The sequence below is a fragment of the Colletotrichum gloeosporioides genome (assembly GCF_011800055.1).
Source record: "Colletotrichum gloeosporioides strain Lc1 chromosome Unknown consensus_103, whole genome shotgun sequence".
Classification (NCBI taxonomy): Eukaryota; Fungi; Ascomycota; class Sordariomycetes; order Glomerellales; family Glomerellaceae; genus Colletotrichum; species Colletotrichum gloeosporioides.
The window spans coordinates 350,744-377,863 of NW_025544748.1; the positions used below are offsets into that span (position 1 = coordinate 350,744).

Consider the following 27,120-nt stretch of genomic DNA (forward strand, 5'->3'; position numbering starts at 1 on the left):
TTCCGAAGTGTCCTTGACTTTCGCTTAACCGCCAGAGGTGACGTATTTTTCAATACGGTCACGTTCATTCCCCAGGCTTTCGCCCAAGTTCCAGGCGGTTGGGCGCCTAAGGCGCCTAAGGATCTCGGTGAATGGTCTGGATCACCAAGTCACGTGTGAGCTGCCTGACAACAGGTCGTTGCTTCCTCTTGTGCACTCTTCGAGAGTTAAGCGAGACGCTAGCGTCGTTTGAGGTCGGCTGGTTGTTCTTCGTTCGTGATTTCCCAACTCAACCATCTCTTCTCCTCCACACCACCTCAGATCAAAACTTCACCCCAACAACAACCCTTCACCTTGACCACATCCATCAAAGAACTGTCTCAGATCAACGAAAAGCACCTATCTGATTTCTTTCTTTCACCCCAATCACCACGCGCGCCTTCTCGACTGATCTCTCGTTAATCAGGCGAGATGGCGCTCCGGACCAAATCTTTCGTTTCCCTCCCTACCTTCTTCCTCCTCCTTGCTGCCATAACGCTCTTCGACCTCCCTTTCGCTCTTTCGGCAGGCCTTCAACTTTGGGATGCCTCTCCACGCGCCGCCTTTGTTGCCCTTGTCTCTGAGAACCAACTTGAGCAGATGGTCGACTCTGTTGGACAACTAGAGTACCGTTTCAACGGCAAGTATCGCTACGACTGGGTCTTTTTCAGCCACGAGGAGCTCAGCGAGAAGTTCAAGGAGGCTACTTCGAACGCGACCGGCGGCACTGTCACCTATAATGTCATTCCCAAGCAGCACTGGTCCATCCCTGCCTGGGTTGACTCTGGTCGCTTCGAGGCTGGCTTGGCGCACGCTTAGGCAGTGGGCGCCAATAAAGCTGACGTCTGGACCACCCATCACAAGCGACGCTGGTCTGCTGGTCTCTTCGCTCGCGAGAAGCGCCTTGATGCCTATGACTGGTTCTGGATGGTTGAACCTGGAGTAAGTCAAGTCGCCTTCCCCTCCCCGGTGTTGGTTGGGCTGACAGGACTGTTTTGCAGACCCAGTTCATGTGCGACATCAACGTTGACGTCTTTCGCTTGATGAGAGATCGCGATATCGCCTACGGAGTCAACGAAGTCATGTTCGAAGACACCTCGGAGCCCGAGTCCCTTTTCCAGAGCACCAAGTCCTTCATGGACGAACACCCCGAGATGGTCCAGCCCCAGGCTGATATCAGCTGGATCCTTGGCCACGACGGCAAGCTCGGCACTCCTACCATCAACGCCCGCTTTGACGAATTTGACGATAGCTTCTTCGAATACCGAGGCTGCAACACCAGCCAGATGATCAAGGGCGGCGTTCACCCCGGTGTTCCCCAAGAGGCTGACCCTCAGCAGTGCGAACCAAACACGGTTGCCGATGCCTACACCACCCGTCTTGCTGCGGACTACAACCAGTGCACCGTCGACGCCCCCATCGAGATTGGCAACCTCAAGTACTTCCGGGGCCCGGAGCACAAGTCGTACTTCGAGCATCTTGACAACGCCGGTGACTTTTACTACAACACCGTCAGCAACGTACCTGTCCACTCGTTGAGTGCCACCATGTTCCTCCCAAGAGACAAGTTCTGGCTGCTCGGCGATATGTTCTGCGAGATGCACGGCTTACACAGCTGCCCGCCCATGCCGCGCCAGACCTTTACAACCGACGCACTTCAGGACCAACCTGTAATAGCTGACGTTCTCGGCAGCACCATGATGAGTCTTCCTGAGGACTTCAGCGGTGTCCGGGAAGAGCTCCACGGCCGATGGGAGAACTTCGTCGACGACTTCGATCGCCAAGACAAGATGCCGCACTCCCTCACGGGCTGCACCTGCACTGAGGAGCGTACCTTCAAGAACGAACAGTGGTACATGGAGATCTGGGTTCAGTCCCCTTCCGGCCACGACATGTGCTGCATTGGCGAGCTTACCTTCGGGCTCCGCGACTATTGCGCCGCGATGCCCCAGGAGCATGAGCTTTCCATGGAGATTCCTGTCACCCGCTGGATCGAACGCATGATCCGCTAATCAAGACCGCCGGCTAGACTACAACCCTCTGCAACTGGGCGACGGAATTGCTTGAAAGAAGAATAACGGGTGGACGCAAGGGAGGTTTGCAAACTTGGGATTTGTTTGTTTCGCTGTACTATTTGACCTACAGAGCTCCTCTTAGCACGATAGCCATCCTCAGAGAATTACTGATGATTCATACTTACTGTCCTGCGCATCTTACATGTGTCGTTCCCCCGCATGTCCATCCTTTCCGAAGAAGGGAAACACAAGTCTGGGTACCGGCGCCATCTCCGGACGTTGCCGGCCCTGCATCCAACTTCACACCCCTTTCTGCTAGTGCTTACAAGTCCAGGCTGCAAGATACCGCTCTTCTCCCAACGGGGGAAATAATTGTTTCAGTCCCCCTGTCTCTAGCTCCCCGCAGAAGCGAAAGATCTTTTCGGCGCCAATCAGCAGCGCCAACGGGTCGCAGCAAGAGTCTGGCAAGCTGATGGGCGTTCTTGTATGACAAAGAGTTGGCCTCGGAGCTGACGGCAGGCTTTCAAGCCATAAAGCTGGCTGTCAGATTTATTTCAATAACGTCTGAATGCTTCCCAATTTTCATTGTCTCTGGGATCTTCGCTAACAAACAATCGACAAACCGCCGACAGTTCTCGAACATCATGGGCTCCCTCACTACCCTGGAAGACTTCCTCGAGAAGCACCCCTCAATCAAGACCTACTCCCCTTCCGATGAGACTTTCCACTCCCTCCGCCAGACCTTTGTTTCTACCCCCGCCATCCCGCGGCTCATCGCTCGCCCTCAATCCGATGAAGATGTCGCTGCTCTGGTATCCTACTGCAGCAAGACGTCGACGCCCTTTGTCATCCGTTCGGGTGGGCATGACATGTCAGCCCGCTCAACCGTCGACGGTATTCTGCAGATCGACATGCGTGACATCAAGTATGTCAACGTCTCTCCCGACAAGAAGTCCGCACGACTTGGAGGTGGCGTATTGAATGGTGATCTGCAAGCTGCGCTGGAGAAGGAAGGCTTGATGACGCCGACCGGCACGGTTGGAAGCGTTGGCTACGTCGGATGGGCTACGCTGGGAGGATACTCGTTCTTCACTGCCAGCTTGGGTATGGGAGTTGATCAGATTCTCGGAGCTAAAGTTGTGCTCGCAAGCGGAGAGCTGATCGATGCCGACGAGGAGCTGTTGGTTGGCATCCGAGGTGCGGGGCCGGCTTTGGGGGTTATTGTTGAGATTGAGATCAAGGTCTACCCAAAGACCGAGGTAAGAGCTTCTCGCAATTAGGATGGAGAGGGTACTAACATGTCTGCAGGTCCAAGGCGGTCTCATCATGTTCGACGCAACCGACTTCAGAGGTACCATCAAGACATTCTGGACAAACTGGGCGAAGCTTCTCAAGGAAAAGAGCCTGCCAGACGAACTCTGCATTCAGCCCGCCGTTGTCGAGGTACCAGGAATGGGAAAGACATTCGCCTCCACTTTCACCTGGAACGGTCCTGCGTCGGACGATTCTGACACCTGGCTCGAAAGGATCTGCAAGCTTGCTCCCGTGGCAATGAAGATGGTCGCGCCGACGAGCCCCTCTGCGATGACTGCGCAGGTAACAGCGTTGACGTCTCCGACGACAATCCCCGGCAGCTCCTACGGCGTGAGCACCAAGACGCTTGCCCTCTCGGAGGGCATGGCGGACTTGTACGCCGAGTTTGCGACGAAGCTTCCTGGAGACGGCGCGTTGCTGAGTATGCACCAGCTTCGCGGCAAGGCTTCTCGGGATGACCATCTACCTGGCGTTTTCAGGTGGCGCGAGGAGCACAACCTGCTGGAGATCGTCGGGCTTACTGTTACGAAGGAGAAGAGCCACGAAGCCAAGGAGTGGGCGGACGAATACAGGGATGCGCTGGTGAAGTTGGATGGGGTGATTGAAGGGGGGTACTACTCGCTGCTGCCGAAGGGGCAGTTTGCGATGGAGGTGGTTTATGGGGATCACTGGGAGACTGTGAAGAGGTTGAAGGAGAAGGTTGATCCGGGGAATGTCTTCAAGTTTGCATTCGGGAAGTGATGGGCTTTAATGGCGAAGTCGGGTGGCTGTTTCAGTATTCCGTTGAATCCATTTTGGTGATGTCTTCTCTCTTCCATGCGATATCCACCTGCCAATCTCGACTGCTTTTCTTGTCCTTCCTCATCACTCTTCCTCATCATCCTTCCTCGTCCCCTTTGCCCTCTCTGGTTCTCACTGGCTCTGCATTTCAGATGTTGTAGTCGATAACGACAGACTTGGTAATCAGTTTTGCGACAGCTTCCTCCCAGGGCATATGGTTCGCGATTTTGTCCCTGCGAAGAACACGGTACTCCATGCGTTGGATCTTGTTGGAATCGTTGAGGTCCATTGTAATGAGTATGACCTCTTTATCTATCGGGCTGACCGCGCCGTTCTCGTTGAATTCTACGGAGAGTTTCTCGGCGTAGGAAGTGACACGACCACGGTCAGCGGTAACGAGAACGATGTTCCAGTCGTACCACTTCTGCTCCATGTCCTTTTTGTCGTCGTGATTCTTGAAGTACCCCATCGCCTCGTCTTTGCCAAGGAAAACCACGCCTGGGTTTTGTTCGAGGTTGATCACCAAGCTGATGCTGGCGTCGAACCACTCAGACGCAAGATCTTTTTCACCCCAAAACAGATCATCAATGAGTTTTTTGGCTTGTCCCTCGATAAATGGCCGCAGGTTGCGATCGCGAGATTCGCCAGTCAGCTCAGCGAGGCGGCGAGAGAACACCACGTGGTCTGGGATGTTCATTGCGGATGCTATGAGTAAGGTAGTTAGTATGGCACCGTAATTCCTTTGGACTCGGAAAAATCGATTCGCACCTTTGATTGAGTTTGGGGCTCAATCGTTGCTTCACAGTATGCTGGTGATGTTGAGTGGAGGTGTGGGTTGTTGGACCGACGGTGAGAGGAAAGGTGGAAGGATCCATGGATAGCTAAGAAGACCAATGCAGGAAGGCGTGAGCTCCACGCAGACTTTTCGCGCCTTCCTATACGAAGTGTTTTCAGGTCTAGATCTTACCCTTTGGCTGGAATAAATCTTCACCCGCATTCTCTTTACCCCCTCCTCCCTTCCCTTCGTATCTCCTCCGTCTTCCTCGTCCCCATCGTTTTTGCTGTTTCCATTATCTGCCTTTTGATACAAGTCATTTGGTCACAATGGATGTGTAAATAAAGCATAGCAAGCTCTCGCCAACTTCTTTCAATTTTCAAATTAGGCGCCCTGATCTGTACCGGCTTCCACAAAAGAGCTGTCCACTAATCTCCAAGTCTTGCCTGCCCAAATTGCCAGGTTCCTTGTCCCATTCATTCTTCCCGCTTCGGAATAATCAAGCCATGCTTCTTCATCGATTCTGATGACCTTTCCCACTTGTACTTGACGGCATAGTCGCTCTCCTCCAGATAACGGTACTGCAGGCGCTCAATATTGTTGGACGCGTTGAGATCCATAATCACAAGGATAAGGTCAGTTTCCTGATCCAATCCGTGTTGCTTCTTCCTGTGGCGCTTGTAGAAACAAGTGATGCGACCTCGGTCTGCAACGACTAGAATGAACTCGAGGTGTGTGGTTTCGAGCCGATGTTTGGCCATTTCATCACGCTTAATGAAGAAGTCCTGGATTTCCTTTTTGCCAAGATAAGTTCTCCAACCGTCCTCGATCGGACAGCCAGGATCGCTGTCAAAGATCATAGTCGCGTCGGAGTCCAACCAAAATGAGCGAAGTTCGTCGAATGAGATAGGATTCATCTCTAGAAGTTGCAGCAGACTTTTCGCCATCCTCTCGAGAAGTGGACGGATGCTGATATCGCGAGATTTGGTTGAAAGCTCGTTGAGGAGGCGTGTCAAATCTTGAGGTTGGTCGAAATAATGCTTCGAGACAATCGAGAGATCCATGGCGATAGGTCGATGGGTACGCCTTAATCGTTGGGGTAGATTAGAAATGTCGAAGGCTGACTGATTGTGATTGTCGCTGCTGAATCTGCATTTCAGTGAGAAATCCCGTTGGTCACCGGTGCTTTATATACCTTCAGTCGGTCATCTTCGCCCCCATCGTTTACACCGTACTTGGTAGGGGATGGTTCAAGTTGAAGCACTACAAATAGAGTACGGAACACAAACAAGGGGCGCAGGGAGTGTATTTTCAAAGCTTTCGATTCTGTCTTTTATGTTTGCAGCATTCGTGCCACAATGATGTCTGTCCTGCTCAAAACGATCTCCCTTTTTTCCATCCGACAGATGTTTGTTGCTTCCCTGCGGAAACCACCAAAGGAACACCGTCGTTTCCGGCGCTTGTCTTTCCCATCCTTATCTTTTGCCCTCGCCAGTATCATCGATGCCTTTTCCGTCGTCTCGTCCATCTTCGTCGTTTTACTCAACATTGTCCCCTTTCCGTGCTAAGGCTATCCACATGAAGTAAGTCAGCACGGGTCGGGGAAAGCGACCACGGTGCCATCTAAGGAGACAATTGGAGCATCCTACCGAATGTGGAGATGACGACTCAGAACTCAAGAATGGCCTGCATGTCTTCCTGCTTTGCGTCCGCCTCGCGAACAAGCTCTTCAATGGGTTTGTCCTTGGTAGAGTCGTTGATCTTTCTGTACTCAATCCTCTTCACGTGTCCGGTTGAGTCCAGATCAAATACCGCGAGAAACGTGTACTTGATGATCCCTTTGCATGTCTGTTCGGAGTAGAATCGCTCGATGCGGCAGGTGATTCTTCCTCGGTCAACAATGACCCAGGTGGGAACAGTGACAATAGTCCATCCGCGTCTCTTTCGGTCTGCTAAAGCTTTCTCATGACTGGCGATGACCTCTTCCTTGCCCTTCCATATTTTTCCGAGCACCTGGACACTGAAGATTTGAATGACGTCGTCGGCGTACCAACGCTTCATCTCGTCAATGCGTCCAGCGTCATGGCTCTGGAAGTAGGCGCGGACTCTTTGATCCAGTGTCTTCCGAATACTGAAATCTCGGGAGTCGCCTGCCATTTATTCCAGAAGTCGGCGGAAGCTCTCCTCGTCGTCAGGAACAGCCATTTTGAGTCGATCTCTGGATCGGCTTCAGTGTGGTGGGTGTTGTTGTTGAAACCTCTGCGGTGAATATTCTTGAGATTGGGAGCGTGGAGGAAGGAGCGACACCGTCAGTCCAGCGGATCCGGAGAAGCAGGAGCAGGAGCAATTATGGGGCTCATAGCCCAAGGTGAGTTTGAGGTGAATAAAACTCTAGCAGGGCCAATAGCAGGAAGCGATGCGCCTCGAGGAGGATATCTGCCGCTTAGGCCGTGGTGCTTTGCCGATTGGACCTACAGTAGGCTTCTCCTTCGCATGTCAATCTTCATCCCATCTACTCAAATTCACTGTCCTCCAGGGTGAGATGCCCGGCGTTGGATTGCCTTCGCCTGGCGTCTATAAAGTCTGAACTCCCTCTTCTTCAATCCTTCAAGATCTCTCACCAAACATCTCAACTTGCAACAACTTTTTCATTCAGACCGCATCTCGCAAATCACACTATCCATTCGTCTGGCACGAAAAGCTTCCCAACAAACTCATCACCGAAGATGTCACAACAAGAGCACCAGATATCGGCCACCGACATTCGGAAGTCCGTCAGAGACTTGATCACCCTCAGGGGTAGTGTGAACATCACCATCGCAACCCAAGATTCCAAGTTCCGACAGGAGGCTTACAAGCACACGCTCAACTACCTCTCCGACTGGGCCGACTATCACCCCAATGGCTTCAACGAGTGGTACGTCGAGAACATCGACATGCTGCGCCATACGGAGGGATTCGCGCGCCCCGAGGGCAGCCTCACCGGTCACAATGGCATTGCGGTGGCCTTTCAGAAATTGGATCGTCTGCATCGAACGGCCGTGCCCATCATCATCCTCATCGACCGCGGCCGCATCACCTGCCACGTCGAAGTTTTCCTGCGCTCCAAGGACAGTCTCGGATTCACAAAGACCACGCATGTCTTCATTCTCGATCTCGACAGCAGCTGCAGGTTCCGGCGCGTCGAGCAACGCATCATTCGGGAGACGAAGTTCCACATGGACGAGCTTGACAAGATGTTGGAGGACTCGAAGAGCAGGCGCATCTACCAATCCTTCTGAGCGTGCAACGAATGTGGCAGGACCATGCGTCCAGGAGCAATCGAATTGAAGGATAGGCTCACAGTGCAAGGACATGGGCGGGAGAATTTGATATCATGACGGGGCGAGAAATAGCACTTTGATCAGACAGGAAGCTTGAGACTAGAGCAAGACAATCGTTCATGTACACAGACATCATCCATCAAGAACACTAACTGTGTTTTAAAATCAAAAGGAAATTACGAAATCACCTTCCCATGAAAAGATTCAAGATTACTACTGCTGCTTCTGACTGCCTAGCACACTCTTTGCAGGATAACTTCAAGTTCACAAAACATTTTCTTTTCCATGCGTTATCTTGACGTTGAAAATCTTTTCGGAATTGCTGAAAATGTCTCTTTTCAGATAAGGTCTTATTAATGTTGAAGGGCCTCCATTGTGAACAACGTAGCAACTGAGACATCCATAATGGACTATCATGGACAAGAAGGTCGTTCCCTGCAGCTTGCTCGTCCTCCACCAGAAGACCAGACTTAACTCCGGAATTCTGAGTAGTAGCCCCCGGACCACCTACTAGGTGGGTTCAAGGGGCGGTACTTCTTCGCTCCGATATCTCTGTGTTCCATGCGGATTATCTTATTGTCATCGTCGAGGCTGATGATCCAGGCAATAATTTGCTCGGTACAGAGATTTTCGTCAGGGATGTCCTGGCGCATCTCAACGATGGACGTGATGTAGCCCTGGTCTACAATCATGTAGTCGACCAAAAAATAAACAGGTCCGTTGTCTTGCATCTCGGTGAAATGGCTAACGACTTCTTTGGCGCCGTGACAGATGCCGCCCAGACGGAGCGGAACCTGGACGAACTCGACATCGTCCGCAAGCCAGTCCTTCACAGAAGACCACTGGCAGTTGCTGATGGCTCTAATAAAGTCTCGCATAGCGGTCTCGTGGATGTTTTGCATGGCGATATCGTAGGAGCGGCTGGAGACTTCCTTCTCGAGGCGATCGAAGTCCTCGCGGGACGCGGGCTCGGGAGGTTCGGAACTGCTACTGTTCGCATCCCACGAACGGGGCGCGAAGACGGGGATGTGGCTTGCCGCGTTTCCCATGCTTTCGCTCGAGGGAGTTCCGGGTGTGTCCATGGTTTCTATGACGAGTTAGGGTTTGAGTCGCGGAATTTTCAGAGAGGAGGATGTCTCACCTGAGGAAGTGGTTGAATCCGTATCCGTGTATTTACGGCGCGTTATGGGTCTTTCGAGACTTGAGAGCGTTATTCCGTCTTTTTCGATCCCTTTCACCATTACCGAGTCAGTCTTGTTGTTTTGGGAATGGAGACTAGGTGGTGTTTTGCGACAGAACTTTGGGGGGAGGGGAGCGCGGGGAGAGGGGTGGCACGCGAATCCACCGCTTTGGGTGCTTGAGAACTTTGGCGGGTGATTTTATTCTTCCAATCATAGCAGATAGATGTCAAATGTGGCCAGAGAGGTCAAAGTATCTCGCGTGGAGTTGGTCTGATTGCGCACCTGGAAGGCATGCCTGGAATTCTGCCTTGGGCGGCAAAGCAAGCTTTTTAAACTTCCGTGGGTCAAACCGCATACGTCCAACATCTGGTGTTAGTATTGAGGTAGGATACAAATGATCGAGGATATTCACACGCAGATGCAATTGCTCAAGGGGAAGGCGTCTCCAAATTCATAATAGCTATCTATCTCAATGACTCCCTACCCACTGAAAATGTCCTCCGGATGTTATGTGCGTTTTCCCAGCGTTGTTGTCCATGTAGTCGGCAATCTTCAGGTGCCGTGACGGTTATGGCATGACGCAGTCAACAGTGACGGTGATGAGCACGACAGGCGGCGAGAACGAAAAGCGAGGAGAATGGAAAGCGTCGAGAACGAAAGGCAAAAGAGACAGCGACAGCCTTCTGCTCAAATCTGGCAACGCATTAGAAGTGCTCTCCCGGCAAGAAGCAAAATGTGTCAACGATGGCACCTACCTCGATCTTGTTCTGTGGCTTTTCCTTTCAAGCCGAGTAGTCAACGGCGATGGCGTCCTGTTCGGCCTCGCTCACAAGAGCACCGAGGACCTGTTGCCCTCCCTTGTGCTTCTTGATACGGCGAGTGGTATCGCGGTACTCGAGACGCTCGATCCGGTTGGTTTTGTCAAGGTCCACGACTACTATGTGGTCAATTTCGTGGAACTCGTCGTCCTCGCTGGCATCCATGTGGAAGTTAATGATGTGACAAGTCACACGACCCCGGTCCACCACGATGGTGTGGAGGACAGTTCGTTCAAAGGCCTCGGCCCCCACCTTGAGGCAATCGATTGCTGCAGCCCTTCCGCGAAATATGCTCCCGGGCTGGCCTAGGTGACTGATGACAGTGGGAAAGTTGGTGAAAAACTCCATGACTTTGGCCCATCTCTTGTGGTCGGACTCGTGGAAGAATCTTCGTACCATTTGCTCGATGGCCAAGCGCATAGGGCGGTCTCGGGACGGGCCAGCGAGCTCTGCGGCATACTCGTCAAATTGGGTGCGGTTGTATTCGATCGACATGATGTGCGACGATTTTGCCGGGTTTCTGGGGACTTTGGCTGCAGAAAATGAAAATCGTGGTGTTGGCGATGACGACGATCGAAGATGGCGAAAACGACGAAGCAGAACTTCAGGAGGACGGTAAAAACGACAACGTCAGAGATGGCTTTTGATGGCGAAGAGCAGTTTCTCTGGTAGTGATGACACGGGGTATTGCAAAAGGCAAGAGCGGCCTCTGATGAGGCAAGAGATGGAATGTTTCTGTGGAGACGTCGAGGTGAGTTGAACACAAGTGATGTGAGCAGGGGTTCTGTTCAAGTTCTGCGCCTCCACGAAAACAAAAGAATTTTCAAGCGCGTTCTAATTATTCGTCGGACTCGACCACATAATACTCGCTCCTTTTTGTTTTCTGCACCAAGTAATCGAAATCTTCCACAGTCCCCCTTTGTCTTGTCTCCTGCCGAGTCGTAGTCCGGAACTCCACACGCTTGAATTTGTACTCGTCGTCCAGGTCGATGATAGCCACCTCGTGCATTTCTCCAAACAGCGCGTCTGCCTCGACGAGATCCAGCGTCGCGTCGTCTTCTCTTTCGTCGATCTCGATCCACAAGTTGGTCAGGAAGCAAGTCACCCGCCCTCGGTCCACGAGCACCAACGTAGGCACCGTGACGCGCCGCATGCCGTCGGCCTTCTCCCTGATCCGCTCGATCACGAGATCAACATCTTTGTCGATGATTTGGTTCGGACTTCTGAAGCCAAAGATGACTCGGGCGTCATCGTTGAAGTAGCTCTTGACGCTCGTCCAGCGTTTCTCGTTGATGTCGTCGAAGAAGATGCTGATTTTGTTTTCGATCTCGTATCGCAGGGGGCGGTCGCGTGAGTCGCCGGTCAGTTCGTCCGCGAAGACTTGAAAGCGGTCATGTTGGTTTCTTGAGCTCATGATGCGCTTGGGGGCAGGAGGAAGCTATGGTTTATGTTTTTGGTTGATTGGTGTGTCTCGATGAAGCTGTGGTCGAGTGTGTTACAGTACCATGAAACTGGACGAAGGACAAATGCCTCTGTTCCGAGGTTCGCAGCTGGTTTTGAGGAGGCCTAAGTTTTGAACGGAGATGATGCACCGGAGAGAACAGGTTTTCAGGGTGGACTTGCTCCAGGGTCAAGCCGTCAAGGATGTCCTCAAGGGTTGTGATATTTCCCCCGACTTGGAAGTCCACCCGGGTGGCAGGTTATTAAGTATAATGAGCAGACGTTTGCAGGGTATTTCCGTATAAGCCATCCACTCTCCGTATGCCATTTCTGCTCTTTTTGAGGCAGCAAGCGTGTACCTCAATCCCATGCAATTCATGACAGGTTCCTTCCAGTCCGGCCTCAGTTGGCAATCCATCATACATCCCCTTGAATACGAACCTTGAGCTTCTCACTTTGCAATGCAAGAGCGTCGACGCTGGCTTCTCCAAGGTGCTCCATGCCCAACTGGCGCCATTCCACACGCTTGACCTTCATCTCCGCGTTGAGGTCAAACACGACCACCTCGCGTACCTTGAGAACATCGCCGAAAACGACCGCCGGCCAGCCCACAAAGGGCGCTTCGACAGGCCCCTCGACGAACATTTCGCCGTCTTCCTTGTCGTCCTTGCCCAGCCACCTGTAATACGTCTCGGTGTATGCGGTTATTCGGCCGCGGTCGGCGACAACAAGGACGGGGACAACGACGATATCGGTTTGCTCCTGGAGGGTGGTAAAGTGCTGAATGACCTCATCTTGGCCCTTAAGGATCTCCCCGTCGAGTGTGGTATCCAGACCCAACACCATCGTAACGTCGCAAGTGTACCACGTAGGAACGCCGTCGTAATCTTCGTGCATAAGTAGACGGATGAGATGGTCGCGTGCTTTCTCCTCTAGGGCGCGGCGCAAGGCTAGGTCTCGCGAAGCTCCTGAGAGCTCAGCAAGTATGCGATGGACTTGCTCCATGGTGGGACGGAGGTCGAGGCTCTGGTCCGGGTAAGGTCAGCAAGCATGGTGTGAAAATTGGATGGGAACAAACTTACATTTCTTTCGATTGAAACAAGCTGAAAGCAAGGCTGGTGAGCAAAAGCGAGCTGCTTCTGGTTGATGCGAGTCTTTGTTCTGGTATGCGGTTGAGAAGCTCAACCTGGAAGAGATTCAGGCAAGAAGGCGGAAGGAAAATTTGAAGGAGGTTGCAGTGTTCCAGCTCCTTCCTTCATTGTTTAAAAAGACAGCGTCGTGTCGTGTGTGTCAGTCAAACTCGACAGAGAACAGGCAGCCGGGCAGCGCACTCTACACAAGACGACAACGCGTAGAACGAGGAGGGAAATTTCATGTTATGCGATCAAGTCAGTCTGTAATTAGAATTCTTTTCTTCCTGGTGAGGTTTTCTGTATCCACTGTCTTCGTCCGTCGTCTCCATCATCATGATTGTCTCTACTGTTGTTGTCCGTCGAAACGACCGAGTGGACAAAGGAAAAATAAAACCATCCGACGTTTGAGACCAAAAACAAAAAAAAGAATGGTCCAACAGTGGCGCTATCGAGGATCGAACGGTGCGTACGCTGACTCACCACAGAACGTCAATGCCAGCTAGTCATCGCACAACCACCCCTCGACCATCTGGCCGGATGCTTGTTGGTGACAGATTCAGAAACGGACGTTGCCCATGAGGGTACCGCAGCTTCACCTTCTGTGGTGGGGCCTAAGGCAGCAACCATCTTCGAAATGGCTGCCTGCTGGGTAGCCTTATTGATTCCAGCCCATAAGCTGGAAAGTTGTACACCAAAGATGCGGTCTCCTTCCAGTACGTATGCTTCGTGGTCGAGTAATTATCGTGAGGATGCCCGGAGCTCGACCCCACATTCCCCCGCGTGGCGACGATCGGCACGGGACCGAATCTCCCCATCCGGACCAACCTTACCAAGAGCGGTATAGCAAGAATGCCCGGCGAAAGAGGAGACACAAGCATAGAGTTCACCCCGGCAGGATGTGAACCTCACAGACCCCAACCCGGGCGGCGAGAAATGACGTTTTCGGACACAACGCTCGATCCTCCCGTTGTCTTTCTGGCGTTTATTTAAGCCTCGTCTAGAGTTTTGCGTGCGTCTACGGACCGGGCACTGCGCCGACAAGGTTTCAGGCATTTTCCAACTACATCTCTGTCCTCCCTTGCGCCACTGAACATCGCCCTGGGCAGCAAAGAAGAAATCTCACAGTACCAGACACGATGCCGAACCAGATGCCCACGAAGCAGTGGTACAAGGACGACTACCTCATCTCCACCGATCGTTCGCTCCTCCAGCTGGATGCCATCAATGACGCCTTCGACTCGGAGTTGCTGTGGTGGGCGAAGCGCGTGGATGAGGGCGTGTTGCGGCGGATGATTGATAATTCGCTGTGTCTGGGCGTGTACAAGCTTCCCCAGTCCACCTCCGAGATTGCAGGTTCGTTCGCACAGTCGTTGTCCTGCGAATGAATGCTCACGTCGCGCAGGGAAGAAGGGGCCAGAGTTGGTAGGCCTCGCGAGGGTTGTCACGGATTACGTGAGCTTGGCGTATCTGTCCGACGTGTACGTGCTGCAGGCGCATCAGGGCAAGGGCCTCGCGCCGTGGTTGATGGAGTGCTTGAACGAGGTCCTGAACGAGTGGCCCGACCTGCGGCGATTCCTCCTCTTGACGTCGTCGCCGCAGGCGAGCAAGTTGTATGAGAAGACGCTGGGGACGACGGAATGGGGGGCGTCGCATGACGGGAAGCTGTATCTGCTGGAGAAGCGCGGGCCCGCGATGCCGGATGGGCCGTCGGATGAGGACGACTATTAAGGCCAGCGGGGTGGTTTATCGTGGTTTTGTGTTTTACACCTTGACGGAAGTCTTGCCGTAGGCTCCGCCGGCGGCCTTTCTCAGTTCGATGGCACGCTTGTAGGGGGGTGCAGTAGGAGGCTGGACAGGGTCGAGAGAAACGTGGTCTTCGGGCAGTTGATAGGAAGCATCTGAGTCGAATGCTGAAAGGTCGCCGCATGCGATGAAGGGTGCAATCCATCTGATGTGCTTCTCGTGGTCGGTGGTCTCGTCCGTCTCATCGTAGGCTTCGACCTCGACAATCTCGCTTTCGCCTTTGGTCGCAGAAGCTGTGAGGGCGGTGTCCCAGGTGCCGGTGAGAGGGTTCTGCATAAGCGCATCAGCGACAATGGGAAGCTGGGCACTTCTCTCCTCGACCATCTCAGGCAGCTTGTGACCCACGCCCAGCGGGTTCTCCAGGCTGGCTTGGAAGCCGGCGGGGGGCTGGAAGTTGATGCAGACGATAAAGGCTTCGACACTGCTCGCGCGGGAGGACCTGGGCTTGGCCACAATGACCGTCTCGAAGAAGATCTTGAGCTGCGCGTAGAGGAGGTCGACATTGCGGCCGCGGAAGATCTTGGCGACGAACTTGCCGCCGGGCTTCAGCACGCAGAGGGCGAGGTTGAGCGCGGCGAAGAGGAGCTGGGACTGCACGTAGATGTCGAGGTCGTGAAGGCCAGTGACGTCGGGGGCGCCGTCGCTGATGACGAGGTCGACGGGGCTGGAGGCCTGCTTGCTCTTGGTGGTAGCATCGTAGTCGGAGTCGAGAGCCTTCAGGAGTAGGGGAACGGTAGCCGGGTGGGTAATATCTGCGCGCAGGGTGATGATGCCAGGCAGAGGGCTGATGGGCTGGAGATCGATGGACACAATCTTGACGTCTTTCCTGGGCTGAGGCTCTTGAGCATCGGTCTCAGCCTTCTCAGGTACCTCGGACTCAGGGGCAGACGGGAAGACGCCGAGCATCTCCTGGCGGAACTTGGCCTCGCGATCCTGCCAAGCCGAACGGCCAAACTTCTCGCCCTTGATGAGGACACGAGACAGAACTTGGGACCAACTCCCAGGGGCGGCACACAGGTCAACGACTCTCGTCACATTGGCGAACAGGTCAAACTCTGCAAGGGCATCAGCACGCGAACTTCATGCATGGAGGGGTAAAGTGAGTCACCTTCGTCCAGCTGCAGCAGCTTGAATGCACTGCGTGCACGCCAGCCTTGCTCCTTGGCGAGGCGGTAGTACGCATCACGCTTGTCCTTCGAAGATTTACCCATCGTGATGAGGTGTTGGTGTTGACGTGGCTGGTGTACGATCTGGTGGGGGATCCTTCAATCGGCAGACACAACGAGATGGAGGGGTAGATTTTTGGAGGGGTCCAATTCCAGCGGCAAAAAATTTGCTGCAGCGGTGACGGCGGCCGTAGGGCTGAATTAAGCTGTGGTCGGTGCGTTATGCAGCTCCACCCAGGGGGCCTGCTCGGGCGAAGTATGTTCCGGGTCCGCTAAAATTTTCTGGCGGAAGCACTGAGCTTTGGCGCCAGTCGCTGAGCGCGAGTGCTGCTGGAAATTTGCTGCAGAATTTCCGCGGGGCATTTTCAGCCCGGACATCCATCGACGAGGACAACCACCACCACAACCGCTGCCGCCATGGACCAACTCAAGAAGCAGAAGAGAAAGCAGCAGCCTTCCAATGCTAGCCAGGCACCCCAGAAGCGCCAAAAGTCCGGCATCGTCAAGACCGCCCCCAAGAAGCGCAGTGTCGCCGTCAGCAAGCTGCCATGGAAGAAGGTCGACGTCCCCGAGATGTTCGACGATGCGGAGGGTTTCTACGGTTTGGAGGTGATTGAAGGCGTTGATATCGTCAAGAAGGGCGACCAGGTCGAGTTTGTGAGTATTCGTCCCCCTGGAAGCGACCCCAACCATGGCTGACCACCCCAAAGGTTACTGCTCTTCCCACCGCCGACGAGATGGACCAAGACGAGTTCGAAGGCTTCAGCGACTCTGAGCCTGCCCATGCCCCGGCCGCCGATAAGGAGGAAGTACAAAAGGAGACAAAGAAAGCCAAGAAAGAGAAGGCCAAGAAGGAGCAAAAAGCAAAGGATAGCAAGAAACCCGCCGACTCGACAGACGAGCCCGCCGCCGAACCGAAAGCCGATGCCCCCGAAGGCCCACAGAAGAAGGAGAAGAAGCAGAAGAAGCAGAAAAAGACACAGCCCAAGCCCGAAGATGCCAAGCTTGAGAGCAACGTCTTCACTGCTCTCGAGGCCGCAGAGGAAGCCGAAGAAGATCTCGACATGAGCCAATGGATCGACCTGGGCCTCTCCCCAGCAATGGTGTCCGCCATCGCGAAGCTCAAGTTCACAAAGCCGTCAAAGATCCAGAAATCCTCTATACCCGAGATTCTCGCCGGCCACGACGTCATCGGAAAGGCGTCCACTGGTTCCGGTAAGACGCTCGCGTTCTCGATCCCCATCGTCGAGGACTGGATCGAGAAGTTCGACGCCAAGGACGGCGAGAAGGACACCGAGCACGCCCCTACCGCCCTGATTCTCTCCCCGACGAGAGAACTCGCGCACCAAATCACAAACCACATCAAGAACCTCTGCGCAGGCCTCACCAACGCCCCGTTCGTCTGCTCAGTCACTGGTGGTCTGTCCGTCTTCAAGCAACAGCGCCAGCTCGCCAAGGCCGACATCGTCATTGGTACACCCGGCCGTCTCTGGGAGGTCATCAGCTCCAGCACCGAACTCCTGTCCGGCTTCAAGAAGATCCGCTACCTCGTGGTTGACGAGGCCGACAGGCTGCTCAGCGAAGGCCACTTCAAGGAGGCAGGCGAGATCCTCGACGCCCTTGACCGCGAGGCCATCGACGAGGACGAAGACAAACAAAACCTCACCCCGCGCCAAACCCTCGTCTTCTCCGCCACCTTCCACAAGGGCCTGCAACAAAAGCTCGCAGGCAAGGGCAAATGGGGCCTGATGTCGGAGGAGGAGTCGATGGAATACCTCCTCAAGCGCCTCAACTTCCGCGAAGAAAAGCCCAAGCTCATCGACGTCAACCCCGTCGCGCAAATGGCCGCCGGCCTCAAGGAAGGCCTCATCGAGTGCGGCGCCATGGAGAAGGATCTCTACCTCTACACAGTCCTCCTTTTGAACCCGAACCGCCGCACCCTCGTCTTCACAAACTCCATCTCCGCCGTCCGCCGCCTCACGCCCTTCCTGCAGAACCTCAACCTCAACGCGCTAGCTCTACACTCCCAGATGCCACAAAAGGCGCGTCTCCGCTCCGTCGAGCGTTTCACAGCCACGAAGGACGGCACCACATCCGTCCTCATCGCCACCGACGTCGCCGCACGAGGTCTCGACATCCCCGGCATCGACCAAGTCGTGCACTACCACGTCCCCCGCGCAGCAGACATGTACGTCCACCGCTCCGGACGTACGGCGCGCGCAGAGCGCACCGGTCTGAGCATCATCCTCTGCGGGCCGGAGGAAGTCGTGCCGACGCGCCGCCTAGCCGCCAAGGTGCACGCCGAGCAGGCGAGCAAGAAGAAGTACCTCATGCGCACGATCGACATCGACCGGCGCGTCGCTTCCAAGCTCAAGCCGCGCGTGGACCTGGCCAAGAAGCTGGCGGACGCGACGCTGGCCAAGGAGAAGGGCAGCAAGGAGGACGACTGGGCGCGCGCCGCGGCGGAGGAGCTGGGCGTCGAGTACGACTCGGAGGAGCTCGAGAAGGCGGGCAGCTGGGGCGGCCGTGGCAGCCAGCGGAAGAAGAAGCTGAAGGAGAACCAGGGGCTGACCAAGGCGGAGATGGGGGCGATGAGGGCGCAGCTGAGGGAGCTTTTGGCCAAGAGGGTGAATGCGGGCGTGAGCGAGAAGTATTTGACGGCGGGTGGTGTGGATGTGGATGAGCTGTTGAGGGGCGGAGGCGGGGATTTCCTGGGCAGGGTTGATGGGCTTGATATCGAGGACTTTTAGGTAATGGATGAATGGAACTCTGGGAGCATTTGATGCACATTTTTGTTTGCTTTGGTCGTCTTGAGAATCTACGATGCGGATGCTGAAGTTGTCAACGTCTCAGCAGCTTCACACGTCATGTCACCACCCACGATCACAGGCACGATGTATCGAAGCATCATGTTATTCATTTAGTCTGGATCCCTATCCTTCCTAACCTTCCACGCCAATTGTAGTTGACCATCTCTGACCTAGACCAAGCCCTTTCCTCGGGCAGAAACATTGCAAACAAAACCTGTGCCTACCATCGGCGAAAAGCAAGAAAAAAGTCATCAAAACTAAACAAACGTCGCAAACCAATCTCAGTGTCGTAATCCAACATATCATCCCCTCGCTCGTGTACCCTATTTGTATTTGTATAGGAACATCCCTTCATCGTCAATGTCGAAGTCCTTTGCTGCGTCGAAATCTATTCCGTTAGGGCCAAAGAGATCTGGGCCGTGGGCATCCGGGCTGTGAGCCTCTTGGGTATCGCCATCTTCATCATTGGCATTTGGGTTATTCATATTGCTGTACCAGTTCATGTTGAACTCTGACTCTGCGTGCGAGTCTTCTTCTTGCATCTCCTGATCGGAGTCTTCGTCTTCCGTGTCGTCGTTGCCCGGGGGCAGGTAATCCGCGTCGGGATGCTTTCCAAACTCCGGGTCGCCCTCCTTGGGGAACGGGTCGGTGAACGGCTTCGGGGAGCGTGATTGGAAGGTTGGACGAACGGTGTATGCTCCTCCGGCCGCAAGCTCTCGCAGTCGGTGGAGGTATGCCCCAGCGTCCTCTTGTGTTACAGCTCTCTTGGGCGGGGGGTGGCGGGGAGTCGCAGGCGCTTGGTTTGAAGCCTGCGCGACGGGATCGGATCGAACCCACGGTTCGCGGTCGGGGGTAAGGGACTCTTTGTCCATGAAATTGCGGTCAGCCATGCGGCGGCGAGGGGTCTTGATCTTCCTGTCCTTCGGGACGGGCTCGGGCTCGGGCTCCTCGTGGTTGACGTTTTTCTTAATGAAGTTCATTAGCTGTTCGAGAAACGCGAGGGGCAGCTCGTTGTCGTCCAGGAACTTCCTCGCGCATTCTTCGGGAGTCTCGTTGGCATGGTAGACCATGAGGAGGGGCGGTTCACCGTCTTCAATTTCGACGTCGAGATTCCACTGCGTTGGTCTCTTGACTGGCGCCTTCCGCGCGGTCTTGGGTCGATCCGGGTTGCTGGTGACCGGCTGCTTGCGAGCGGTCTTGGGGCGCGCGGACTCGGCGGCAGTAGTCTGCGGCTCGCTGGGCTCCTCCACCCCTTCCATAGGCTGATCCGTCTTGACGGACGAGGACCCCGGTTCCTAGCTGGGGCCCTTCGGTGCTTCGCCGTTAGGGAGCTGCTTGGGAGCCTTTTTCGCATGACGAGGGTGGCGGACCTTCTTGTTCCCGAATTTCGGAGTAGGAGGCGCTGGCGGTGGCGGGGCAGGCTCCTGAGTGATTCGGCGACGAGGCTTCGCAATCTTTCTTTCCGGGAAAGCTGCGAAGAATGGGCTGGGCTGCGTCTCTTCGGTCTCTTGCTTTGCAGATGTTTGGCCCCGAGGCTGCGCAATCTTTCGGTCCGGAGGAGGTGGAAGATTCTGGAAGAACGAAGTGTGCTGCCTTTCTGTGGTCGCTTGCCCTGTGGATGTGTTAATGGGGACGTTGAGGGTGAACGTGCTACTTTGGAGCATCTTCTTGCACGCCTCTTCTCTCTTCAGGGTTTCCGTCTCGATCATCTTCTTCCACTTCTTCTGCTCCTCCTCTCCCTTCATTGCATCCAGCTCGCGGTCTACCTCCTTCTCGAATTCTTCGCCAAAGAGGTCTGCCATCGTTTCATTCTGCGGTTCAGCATTCTCCATCGACACATCCCCAGTCGCGTCCGGCGCGGGAGAGGGCGCAGGTTCTTGGGCGGGAGATGATCCAAAAAGGGAACCGAAAGATGACTTTCTGCCCGATGACGCTTGAGCTGTCGCGGCCTCACCACCAGGGTTGGCAGCGACTGTTCCGGGAATAGCATTGTTTGCGGGAACGATCCAGTTCCTGGGCGGCTCCGAAGGTTCCTGGGCAGTCGTGTTGCTGCTCGAAGCGTTGGGGGTGGCAGGGCCTGGGAGAGCAATCGTCGCGGGAACAGCCCAGTTGTTAGATGGTTGCGATGGCTTCTGAGCGGTATTACTGCTGCTTGAGCCTGTCTTAGAGGCCGCATCGCCAGCTGTCTTGCCTCTCAGGTGCCGGTTCTCAGCTCGGAGTCTGTCACAATCCCGTTGGGTTCTCGCCATGTCCCCCTCCAGCTTCTTGCGCTCCTTCATGAAGTTCGCCTCCTTCATGGTCTTGGCATGCAAGAGACGTTCCATCTCCTCGTACTGCTTGGCGTGACTCTTGATCATCTCGGCCATCTTCTTGTTCATTTCCGATGAGTCGTGTCCGCCGTTCTGCAGTTGTCTCTTCTCCTCGTTGAGCTTGTCATTGGCGACTTGGTAACCCTTTCGCAATCTCTCTCGCTCGTTATCAAACTCCTCTCTCTCGTTGGCGAGGGCTTGTTGCCGCTCTTCAAGCTGTTCCTCGAGCTGCTGCATCTGCTGCTGTACCAGTTGTTCCACTTGTTGTAGTACTTGTTGTTGTACTTGCTCTGACATGGCCTGCCTCTCTTGGACAATCTCCTGTTGCTGTTGGGTAATCTCTTGTTGCTTTTGAGTAATCTCTTGCTGATGTTGGGTAATTTGTTGGTGATCGGCAGTATTCTGGGCTTCCTGCTGGTGCAATCTTTCAGTCCACTGCGCGAGCTGCTGTTCGCGGCCCTCCACATCTGCGAGTGACTGGTTCTGAGTGGCCGACTTGCCCAGTTGGTCCGCCTGAGCCTGCACTTCTGCCTGCATTTGAAGAACTTTCTGCTCACGCTGGGCGATGTCTTGCTTCGTATTGTTGAAGTCTTGCTCCGCCGCTGCCGTGGCCTTCTCGAGCTTCTCTCGGTCTTCCTGGACCTGGCGCTTCTCATTCTCAATCGCTTCCCGGTCTTGCTGAACATGGCGCTTCTCATTTTCAATCGCTTGCCGGTCTTGAGCAAGGTCGCTTTCAAGCTTGGCGTTCTTCTGCTTTTCCTGCGACAAAGCCGCCGACAACTGTTGAACTTGTTGGTTGATGCCGGCACCGACGTTGGTGCGAGCCTTCTCCAGCTCCTCAAGCTCCTGGTTCTTCGCTTCAAGCTCCTGGCTCTTCTTGCTGTACAAGTCTCGGACTGTTGCGACCTTCTTATCATCATATGCGGCGTATTGTTTTAGTTTGTTTATCTCTGCGTCCTTGGCGGCAATTGTTTTCTGTGCATTGTTCTCGCGAGCCGCAAGCGTGTTATTCTGCTCACCGAGCTCTTGCAACTTGGCAGATAAATCCTGCTCGGTGCTCGCCCTGTCTCTCTTCCAATCGTAGTATTCCACGCGCGCCTCATTCTTCTCCTTTTCAAATTCCTCCCTGTCGGCTCGAAGTTGGTCTTGTAGAAGATCTTTCTCAAGGTTCATCCTTCTTGCGTACTCGTCCTCGGTGCGCTTTGCCAGTGTTGCCTCGACCAACTTCGGGGTTTCGGGCTTGTGGATGACATCGAGAAGCTCCGCAGGGATGTTCAGAGGTTTGATGATTTTCCGCAGGTTTTTGTTCGTTTCTCTCAGCAGTCTGTTGCTTGCTGCCATGTTGTCGTTTTCGGCTTTTTGGTCCTTGCCGACCATTCCCTCAAGCTTCTCAACCTCCTTCTTCAAGGATTCGACTTTCTTTGCTTGCTTGTCGTGACTCTTGTTCCACATTTCAGCTTCTGACCAATGCTCACGAACCTTGAGACCAAGCCTCTTGGCCTCGTCTCTGAGCTTATCCTGCAGATCGCGCACCTGACCTTCATACTTGGTGATAAACTTGGTGTTCCACTCGTGGAGTCTCTGTTGACTTTCGACCTGTTTCTCCAAAGCCTTGATCTGGTTTCCCTTGTCTTGAAGCTGGGCTTTGATCGTCTGGATGGCGTTCGACTCGGGCTTGTATTGTTCGAGTTCTTTCTGTTGTTCGGCGATCTTGTTCTCTAAATTCAGAATGGTCTTCTGGACCTTCCAAGAATTGACTTTGTTATCGACCTTCTTCTGAAGTCTGTCAAGCTCTCCGAATAGCAAATCTTCACGCGTGTCCCACTCGTTCCTTTCGTTGGTCTGAAGCGACTCCAGCACGCCTTTACGACCGCACTCTTCGTTCAGTTTTGCTTCCAAGGCCTTACAGTTGGATTCCCACTTCTCGCTTTTGCTAACCCACTGGTTTCTTTCGGTTCTCATCTCGCGGTAGTTTTCTGTCAACTCATCGATGCGCTTCTTGTAGTTGTCCCGGTCGCTTTCATCCAGAATATCGACGGGCTTCTTGCCGCCAAGGGCGCGAAAGATGTCCTGGATGATGATGGAGGAGGCGCAAAGTTTGCCCAAAACCGTGTGGTAATCCGTGATGGTGACGAGACCCGAGGCCAAAGCTTTCTGTGTCTTGAACAAGCCATCGATAAAGCTCTTGAAAAGAGGAATTATGGCGAGCATGCTGTAGTTGTACGCTGCCTGTTGGATGTTGGCAGCTGTCTCGGGCGAACAGGACAGGGACGGGGTGAGGCGACGGAGAACGGGGTTCAGAACTTGAACGAAGAAAAAGGCGAGGGAAGGGATGATGTGCAAAAGCAGAAAGACCATGAGGATCTCCCAGAAGTAGTCGACGACGAGGGCTGAGAGGAAGTCGTAGGTGTAGGGAATAGCTGTGACGAGCCACATGACCACGGAGAGGCCGAGGAAGCCCTTGGTGACCATGGGCCATGGGTCGAGAATCATTCCCTCGCCCATTTTGGACGGTTCTCTGGGTGATATGAATGTGTACAAGCGATGGAGAGTTGATAAAAGTGAGGTAGTTGATGATGGGGGTGGTAAAATGCGTGTGTGAGGTGTTGAAAGTGACAATTGGAAGAATTCCGTGAAGAGTTGGGATTTCTGGAGAGTGGAAGAAGTTGAGACTGTTTTTTTTTTTTTCTTGGGTGGGATGGCAAAGGCAGGTAGGTAGTGGGAGGCGAGGCAGGTCAAGGCAGGTCGAGGTCGGGTGGGAAGGCGCGTGTGCCTGGGAGGGCGCGCCTGCCACGTTTGGGGGGGAGGTGCGAAGACAGCGGGTGGCAGAGTGCAACAAGAAATATTTACCAGTGTTTCACCAGCTCGCTTTACAAGAGATACAGTGGTATTGAAGTTCCAAAAGTGCTCTGGTCTGCGAAAGGGTTCTGATTTGGGTCCAAAGGGGGACTTCGTCGCCGTTTGTAAGACGTGAGGCTGGGTCCGGACTCCAGCGCCAGATAACTTCAGATAGGTACACAAGTCTGTAGGAATTTCAAGTTTCGATTGACGATTACAGCCCTCTCCATTGGCATGTTCAACTCTACCAGGGAATTTACGTAGTTATATGGGCGATGACGAAGGCCAACAATGGCACATATCGCAACCAAAGGTAGCCAGCATCAGGAACCAACGCCTTTCAAGGAGGTCCATTGTTGATTTCAAACATCCGTGGAGTAGAAAGAAGTATGCGACGCTTCTTTCTTTCACCTGCAAACTTCAACAATGGGATTGTTCAGGGTAGCTGGTGTGAACTGCAAGTACCTTGCACCCTCTGGGCTTCGACATTGCAAGCCCCAGGGCTTCTTTAAGAGGCTTTCAAGCAGCTTTGGGCTGCATTTGCACATCATCTGCGCTATTGACAGGACCTCAGCACTCTAAGGTACGTCAATGGAAATTATCTAGAGAGCTGACAGGCGGAAGGCTCAGGCAGCTCTGCTTCATACTTCAAAGAGATCAAAGAACACTTGCGAGCTCACAATAAAGGCTGCCTATATTGTTTGAGAGATCTGCAAGAAACCCATTTCTTTCGCCCAAAATGAAAGCGGTGGTTGGCTCGCATACGGTGTGCCCTGTGTTGTCTCGGCGACAGATTGCGATCTGGTGATGAGGAGGTGAAGTCGCAGCTGACCGAACCTTGACCGAGCGTTGACCGACCCCCACCGAGATTATTGTGGAAGCTTAGCGGCCGAGAGCCTGGGTCTCCGCGCCACACTCCCATCACCCCATGATCCGCAGCGCCGGTGGAAGAACGGACGGGACGGAACGCCCAGCCGTACGAATTGTACCCTGATGAGGCCCGTCGAGGCCCGTCAACCTTAAACATCTGGATTGCCTTCGGCATTCGACGCCTATTGGTCGGATATACGATTGACAAAGTTATGATTTCAAGGCGCCAGATTATCAGATGTTAAATCGTCATGTGCAGTTTTATCGATTTTACGGCCTCCCCCAAGTTCAGGGCTGATAAGGCGACAGTATCTGCGCTGATACTCGAAAAACTACAGACCATTTTCCTCAGAACGCAAGCGTTTGAGTAGAATGTGTGGTGTCCGTACAGGCAGAAACATCACTCATCTTCCTTGAGGCCGAAGACCCTGAAAACGAGCAGTGGAAAATTCACCAGTGGTAGCTGCAGACCAGTTCGGATATATGTGGTTTGTGTTGACACTTGACGAATGCGGAACGCCTTGTCGCTACGGTAGACTTGTTCGAGACCCCGCCCGTTGCGTCATTGAACCTACTATCTACGGACTGCAAAGTCTGAAAGTCTTTTTTTGAATTTTCTTGTCGTTTCCCCAAATTGACAACATCGCCGGTCCCGACGTGAACAACTGAAACTTCTTAAAGCCTCGAGTCCTCCCTCAATCACTGGATTTTCAATGAGTTGATCAGACAGCGGTGGCTCCAACAGCACTCCTCGCCTCCTCGCCAAGCATTTCTACCAGATTCTCTGTTCCCATCTCAAAATGGCCACTCTCCAGACACCCTTCGTGAAGCAAGCAGTTGCGGCGATCACAGCGGCCAAAGCACTTGATGTAGCCGGGGGCTGTTTTTCCCCTGACAACATCCAGACGACTGGGGAAGTGCTCGATGCCTCGGCCAGCGAGACCCAACATCAATATCGAGAAACCCGAAGATCCAACGATTCCATCAGCAGCGAATCTAGCGACTCCACCTCCATCAGATCCACCACCAGCGAAGGCGCTACTAGTGTGTCTTCCCTCGACTCGTCTGACACTGTCACCAAGGCCAACGTAAAGAACATAACCTCCTCCGAGAAGACAACGCAAAATACCTCTACTGCAACGCCAGATTCCTCGGGAGAGGCATCTAGCAAGGGGTCAAGTATCAGCAGTCATGACCTCAAAGACGATATTCACAATCAGAAGGTCCTGGAGCTCGAAACACTGGAGCTCGAAACACTGGAGCTCAAAACACTGCAGCTCAAAGAACAACAGCTCGATGGACTGGTAAGAATAGCGGTCGAAGCCGACCAGGCACGACGCGAATCCGTCCAAGAGGCCGTGGGGTTTATCAAAAAGTTCGTCACGGAAAACTGGGAGACTGAGTGCGAGAACGGCCAGGTCAAGATCACTTGCGATGTCACAATGGACAAAATGATGGATATTGGTCGTCTGGAACAGAAAGAGGGGTGGCGGGAGTGCCTCAAGCTGATCAAAGCACCCGTCATTCACGACGCAATCGGCATGGGCCTCTGGCAGAAGCTGGCCAAACAAGTACTTGAGAAAGACGCCCTGGAGAAAGCCGCCCGGGAGAAAGAGGCCGCAGAGAAAGAGATGGCCTTGATAGAGAAGTCACCGGGTGATCTCTCCAAGGTGACTGATGCCCACAAGAGGAAGAGAGAAAGCTCCGTCCAACTGGAGGACGATGTCCGGAGGCCAGTAATGCCAAGGTTGGCTTTCGCCGCCAACCAGATCGAGTCGGCTTCAGGAGACATTTCGATGTCTGAGCAGGACAGTAGCAATAGCGACGTTCCTACATCCCTCGTTGAGCTGAATCCAGTCAGATGCCCGACGTGCGCTTGTACGCCGCCGGCCAGTCCTGTGGTTGGCGCGAGGGGCCCAAAAAGGGACAGCATCTCGAGGCGCTTATCTTTGCGATTGACGAGTTCTTTTGCCGATATGGCGGGTGGTTATGGAGGCAGATATACGGCGTAATGCCTGAAGATACCGAGCAACTTTGAAGGCATCATCAGGCGGGATGAGAAGCAAGATAAGAACCGGGGAGGCTTGTGATGGCGGCGAAAAGTTAGAGCTGGAGAAGTAGTCGACAAGATTGAATGATACCACAGGGCGTAGATTCCACAAGATAAACTTTGGAAGATCACCTGGGCGATATCGGTATTCTGTGCAGCATCGAAGGGGCTGGCCCAAGAGGTGCCATGCTTAACGCAAGGCGAGATTTGCGTGGCGTCTCTCTTCATGCGCTTGATTGAGATTACCTTACCTAAGCAGTCTGGCCCATCTGATTACCTAAGGCGTGGCAGTGTGGACGTGCTAATGATCCGCTCCGCTCGGCCGAGTCCTCGTCGTCCGCTTATGTCATCCACGGTGCTTGGGTAATCCGTTCCATCGCCGGCTCCATGTCTCTGAATCCCTCCTCCAATCCATGTTTCTTTCGGGCCCCTGTCAGCACTCAAAGTCCATCCAGGCACGGAGGCAGGCCGCATCGC

At 53.9% G+C, this 27,120-nt stretch overlaps 12 protein-coding genes across 12 annotated transcripts; 6 read left to right on the plus strand and 6 right to left on the minus strand.

Moving 5' to 3' along the window:
- Positions 1 to 450: 450 nt before the first annotated feature.
- GCG54_00003943 (putative mannosyltransferase KTR3) lies at positions 451 to 2,030 on the plus strand (the record flags this gene model as incomplete). The annotated part of the gene is made up of 3 exons (XM_045404000.1): positions 451 to 805; positions 842 to 960; positions 1,020 to 2,030. 3 exons carry the CDS (start codon positions 451 to 453, stop codon positions 2,028 to 2,030), a joined length of 1,485 nt encoding a protein of 494 aa, XP_045257200.1.
- A 647-nt stretch (positions 2,031 to 2,677) lies between these two features.
- GCG54_00003944 (FAD-linked oxidoreductase aurO) lies at positions 2,678 to 4,088 on the plus strand (the record flags this gene model as incomplete). Its single annotated transcript, XM_045404001.1, has 2 exons — positions 2,678 to 3,292; positions 3,342 to 4,088. The coding sequence occupies 2 exons, from the start codon at positions 2,678 to 2,680 to the stop codon at positions 4,086 to 4,088; spliced, it is 1,362 nt and encodes a 453-aa protein (XP_045257201.1).
- Positions 4,089 to 4,275: 187 nt separating this feature from the next.
- On the minus strand, positions 4,276 to 7,059 carry GCG54_00003945 (uncharacterized protein; the record flags this gene model as incomplete). The annotated part of the gene is made up of 2 exons (XM_045404002.1): positions 4,276 to 4,779; positions 6,688 to 7,059. 2 exons carry the CDS (start codon positions 7,057 to 7,059, stop codon positions 4,276 to 4,278), a joined length of 876 nt encoding a protein of 291 aa, XP_045257202.1.
- Positions 7,060 to 7,628: 569 nt separating this feature from the next.
- GCG54_00003946 (uncharacterized protein) lies at positions 7,629 to 8,183 on the plus strand (the record flags this gene model as incomplete). The annotated part of the gene is made up of 1 exon (XM_045404003.1): positions 7,629 to 8,183. The coding sequence occupies one exon, from the start codon at positions 7,629 to 7,631 to the stop codon at positions 8,181 to 8,183; it is 555 nt and encodes a 184-aa protein (XP_045257203.1).
- A 512-nt stretch (positions 8,184 to 8,695) lies between these two features.
- On the minus strand, positions 8,696 to 9,307 carry GCG54_00003947 (uncharacterized protein; the record flags this gene model as incomplete). Its single annotated transcript, XM_045404004.1, has 1 exon — positions 8,696 to 9,307. The coding sequence occupies one exon, from the start codon at positions 9,305 to 9,307 to the stop codon at positions 8,696 to 8,698; it is 612 nt and encodes a 203-aa protein (XP_045257204.1).
- An 881-nt stretch (positions 9,308 to 10,188) lies between these two features.
- GCG54_00003948 (uncharacterized protein) lies at positions 10,189 to 10,719 on the minus strand (the record flags this gene model as incomplete). Its single annotated transcript, XM_045404005.1, has 1 exon — positions 10,189 to 10,719. The coding sequence occupies one exon, from the start codon at positions 10,717 to 10,719 to the stop codon at positions 10,189 to 10,191; it is 531 nt and encodes a 176-aa protein (XP_045257205.1).
- A 343-nt stretch (positions 10,720 to 11,062) lies between these two features.
- On the minus strand, positions 11,063 to 12,669 carry GCG54_00003949 (uncharacterized protein; the record flags this gene model as incomplete). The annotated part of the gene is made up of 2 exons (XM_045404006.1): positions 11,063 to 11,662; positions 12,106 to 12,669. 2 exons carry the CDS (start codon positions 12,667 to 12,669, stop codon positions 11,063 to 11,065), a joined length of 1,164 nt encoding a protein of 387 aa, XP_045257206.1.
- A 1,264-nt stretch (positions 12,670 to 13,933) lies between these two features.
- Positions 13,934 to 14,525, plus strand: GCG54_00003950 (uncharacterized protein; the record flags this gene model as incomplete). The annotated part of the gene is made up of 2 exons (XM_045404007.1): positions 13,934 to 14,150; positions 14,200 to 14,525. The coding sequence occupies 2 exons, from the start codon at positions 13,934 to 13,936 to the stop codon at positions 14,523 to 14,525; spliced, it is 543 nt and encodes a 180-aa protein (XP_045257207.1).
- A 33-nt stretch (positions 14,526 to 14,558) lies between these two features.
- GCG54_00003951 (putative tRNA (cytidine(32)/guanosine(34)-2'-O)-methyltransferase) lies at positions 14,559 to 15,811 on the minus strand (the record flags this gene model as incomplete). The annotated part of the gene is made up of 2 exons (XM_045404008.1): positions 14,559 to 15,655; positions 15,709 to 15,811. The coding sequence occupies 2 exons, from the start codon at positions 15,809 to 15,811 to the stop codon at positions 14,559 to 14,561; spliced, it is 1,200 nt and encodes a 399-aa protein (XP_045257208.1).
- A 372-nt stretch (positions 15,812 to 16,183) lies between these two features.
- GCG54_00003952 (ATP-dependent RNA helicase mak5) lies at positions 16,184 to 18,516 on the plus strand (the record flags this gene model as incomplete). Its single annotated transcript, XM_045404009.1, has 2 exons — positions 16,184 to 16,423; positions 16,477 to 18,516. The coding sequence occupies 2 exons, from the start codon at positions 16,184 to 16,186 to the stop codon at positions 18,514 to 18,516; spliced, it is 2,280 nt and encodes a 759-aa protein (XP_045257209.1).
- A 383-nt stretch (positions 18,517 to 18,899) lies between these two features.
- On the minus strand, positions 18,900 to 23,390 carry GCG54_00003953 (uncharacterized protein; the record flags this gene model as incomplete). The annotated part of the gene is made up of 2 exons (XM_045404010.1): positions 18,900 to 19,871; positions 19,947 to 23,390. 2 exons carry the CDS (start codon positions 23,388 to 23,390, stop codon positions 18,900 to 18,902), a joined length of 4,416 nt encoding a protein of 1,471 aa, XP_045257210.1.
- Positions 23,391 to 25,393: 2,003 nt separating this feature from the next.
- On the plus strand, positions 25,394 to 26,631 carry GCG54_00003954 (uncharacterized protein; the record flags this gene model as incomplete). The annotated part of the gene is made up of 2 exons (XM_045404011.1): positions 25,394 to 26,391; positions 26,451 to 26,631. The coding sequence occupies 2 exons, from the start codon at positions 25,394 to 25,396 to the stop codon at positions 26,629 to 26,631; spliced, it is 1,179 nt and encodes a 392-aa protein (XP_045257211.1).
- Between the last annotated feature and the right edge of the window lie 489 nt (positions 26,632 to 27,120).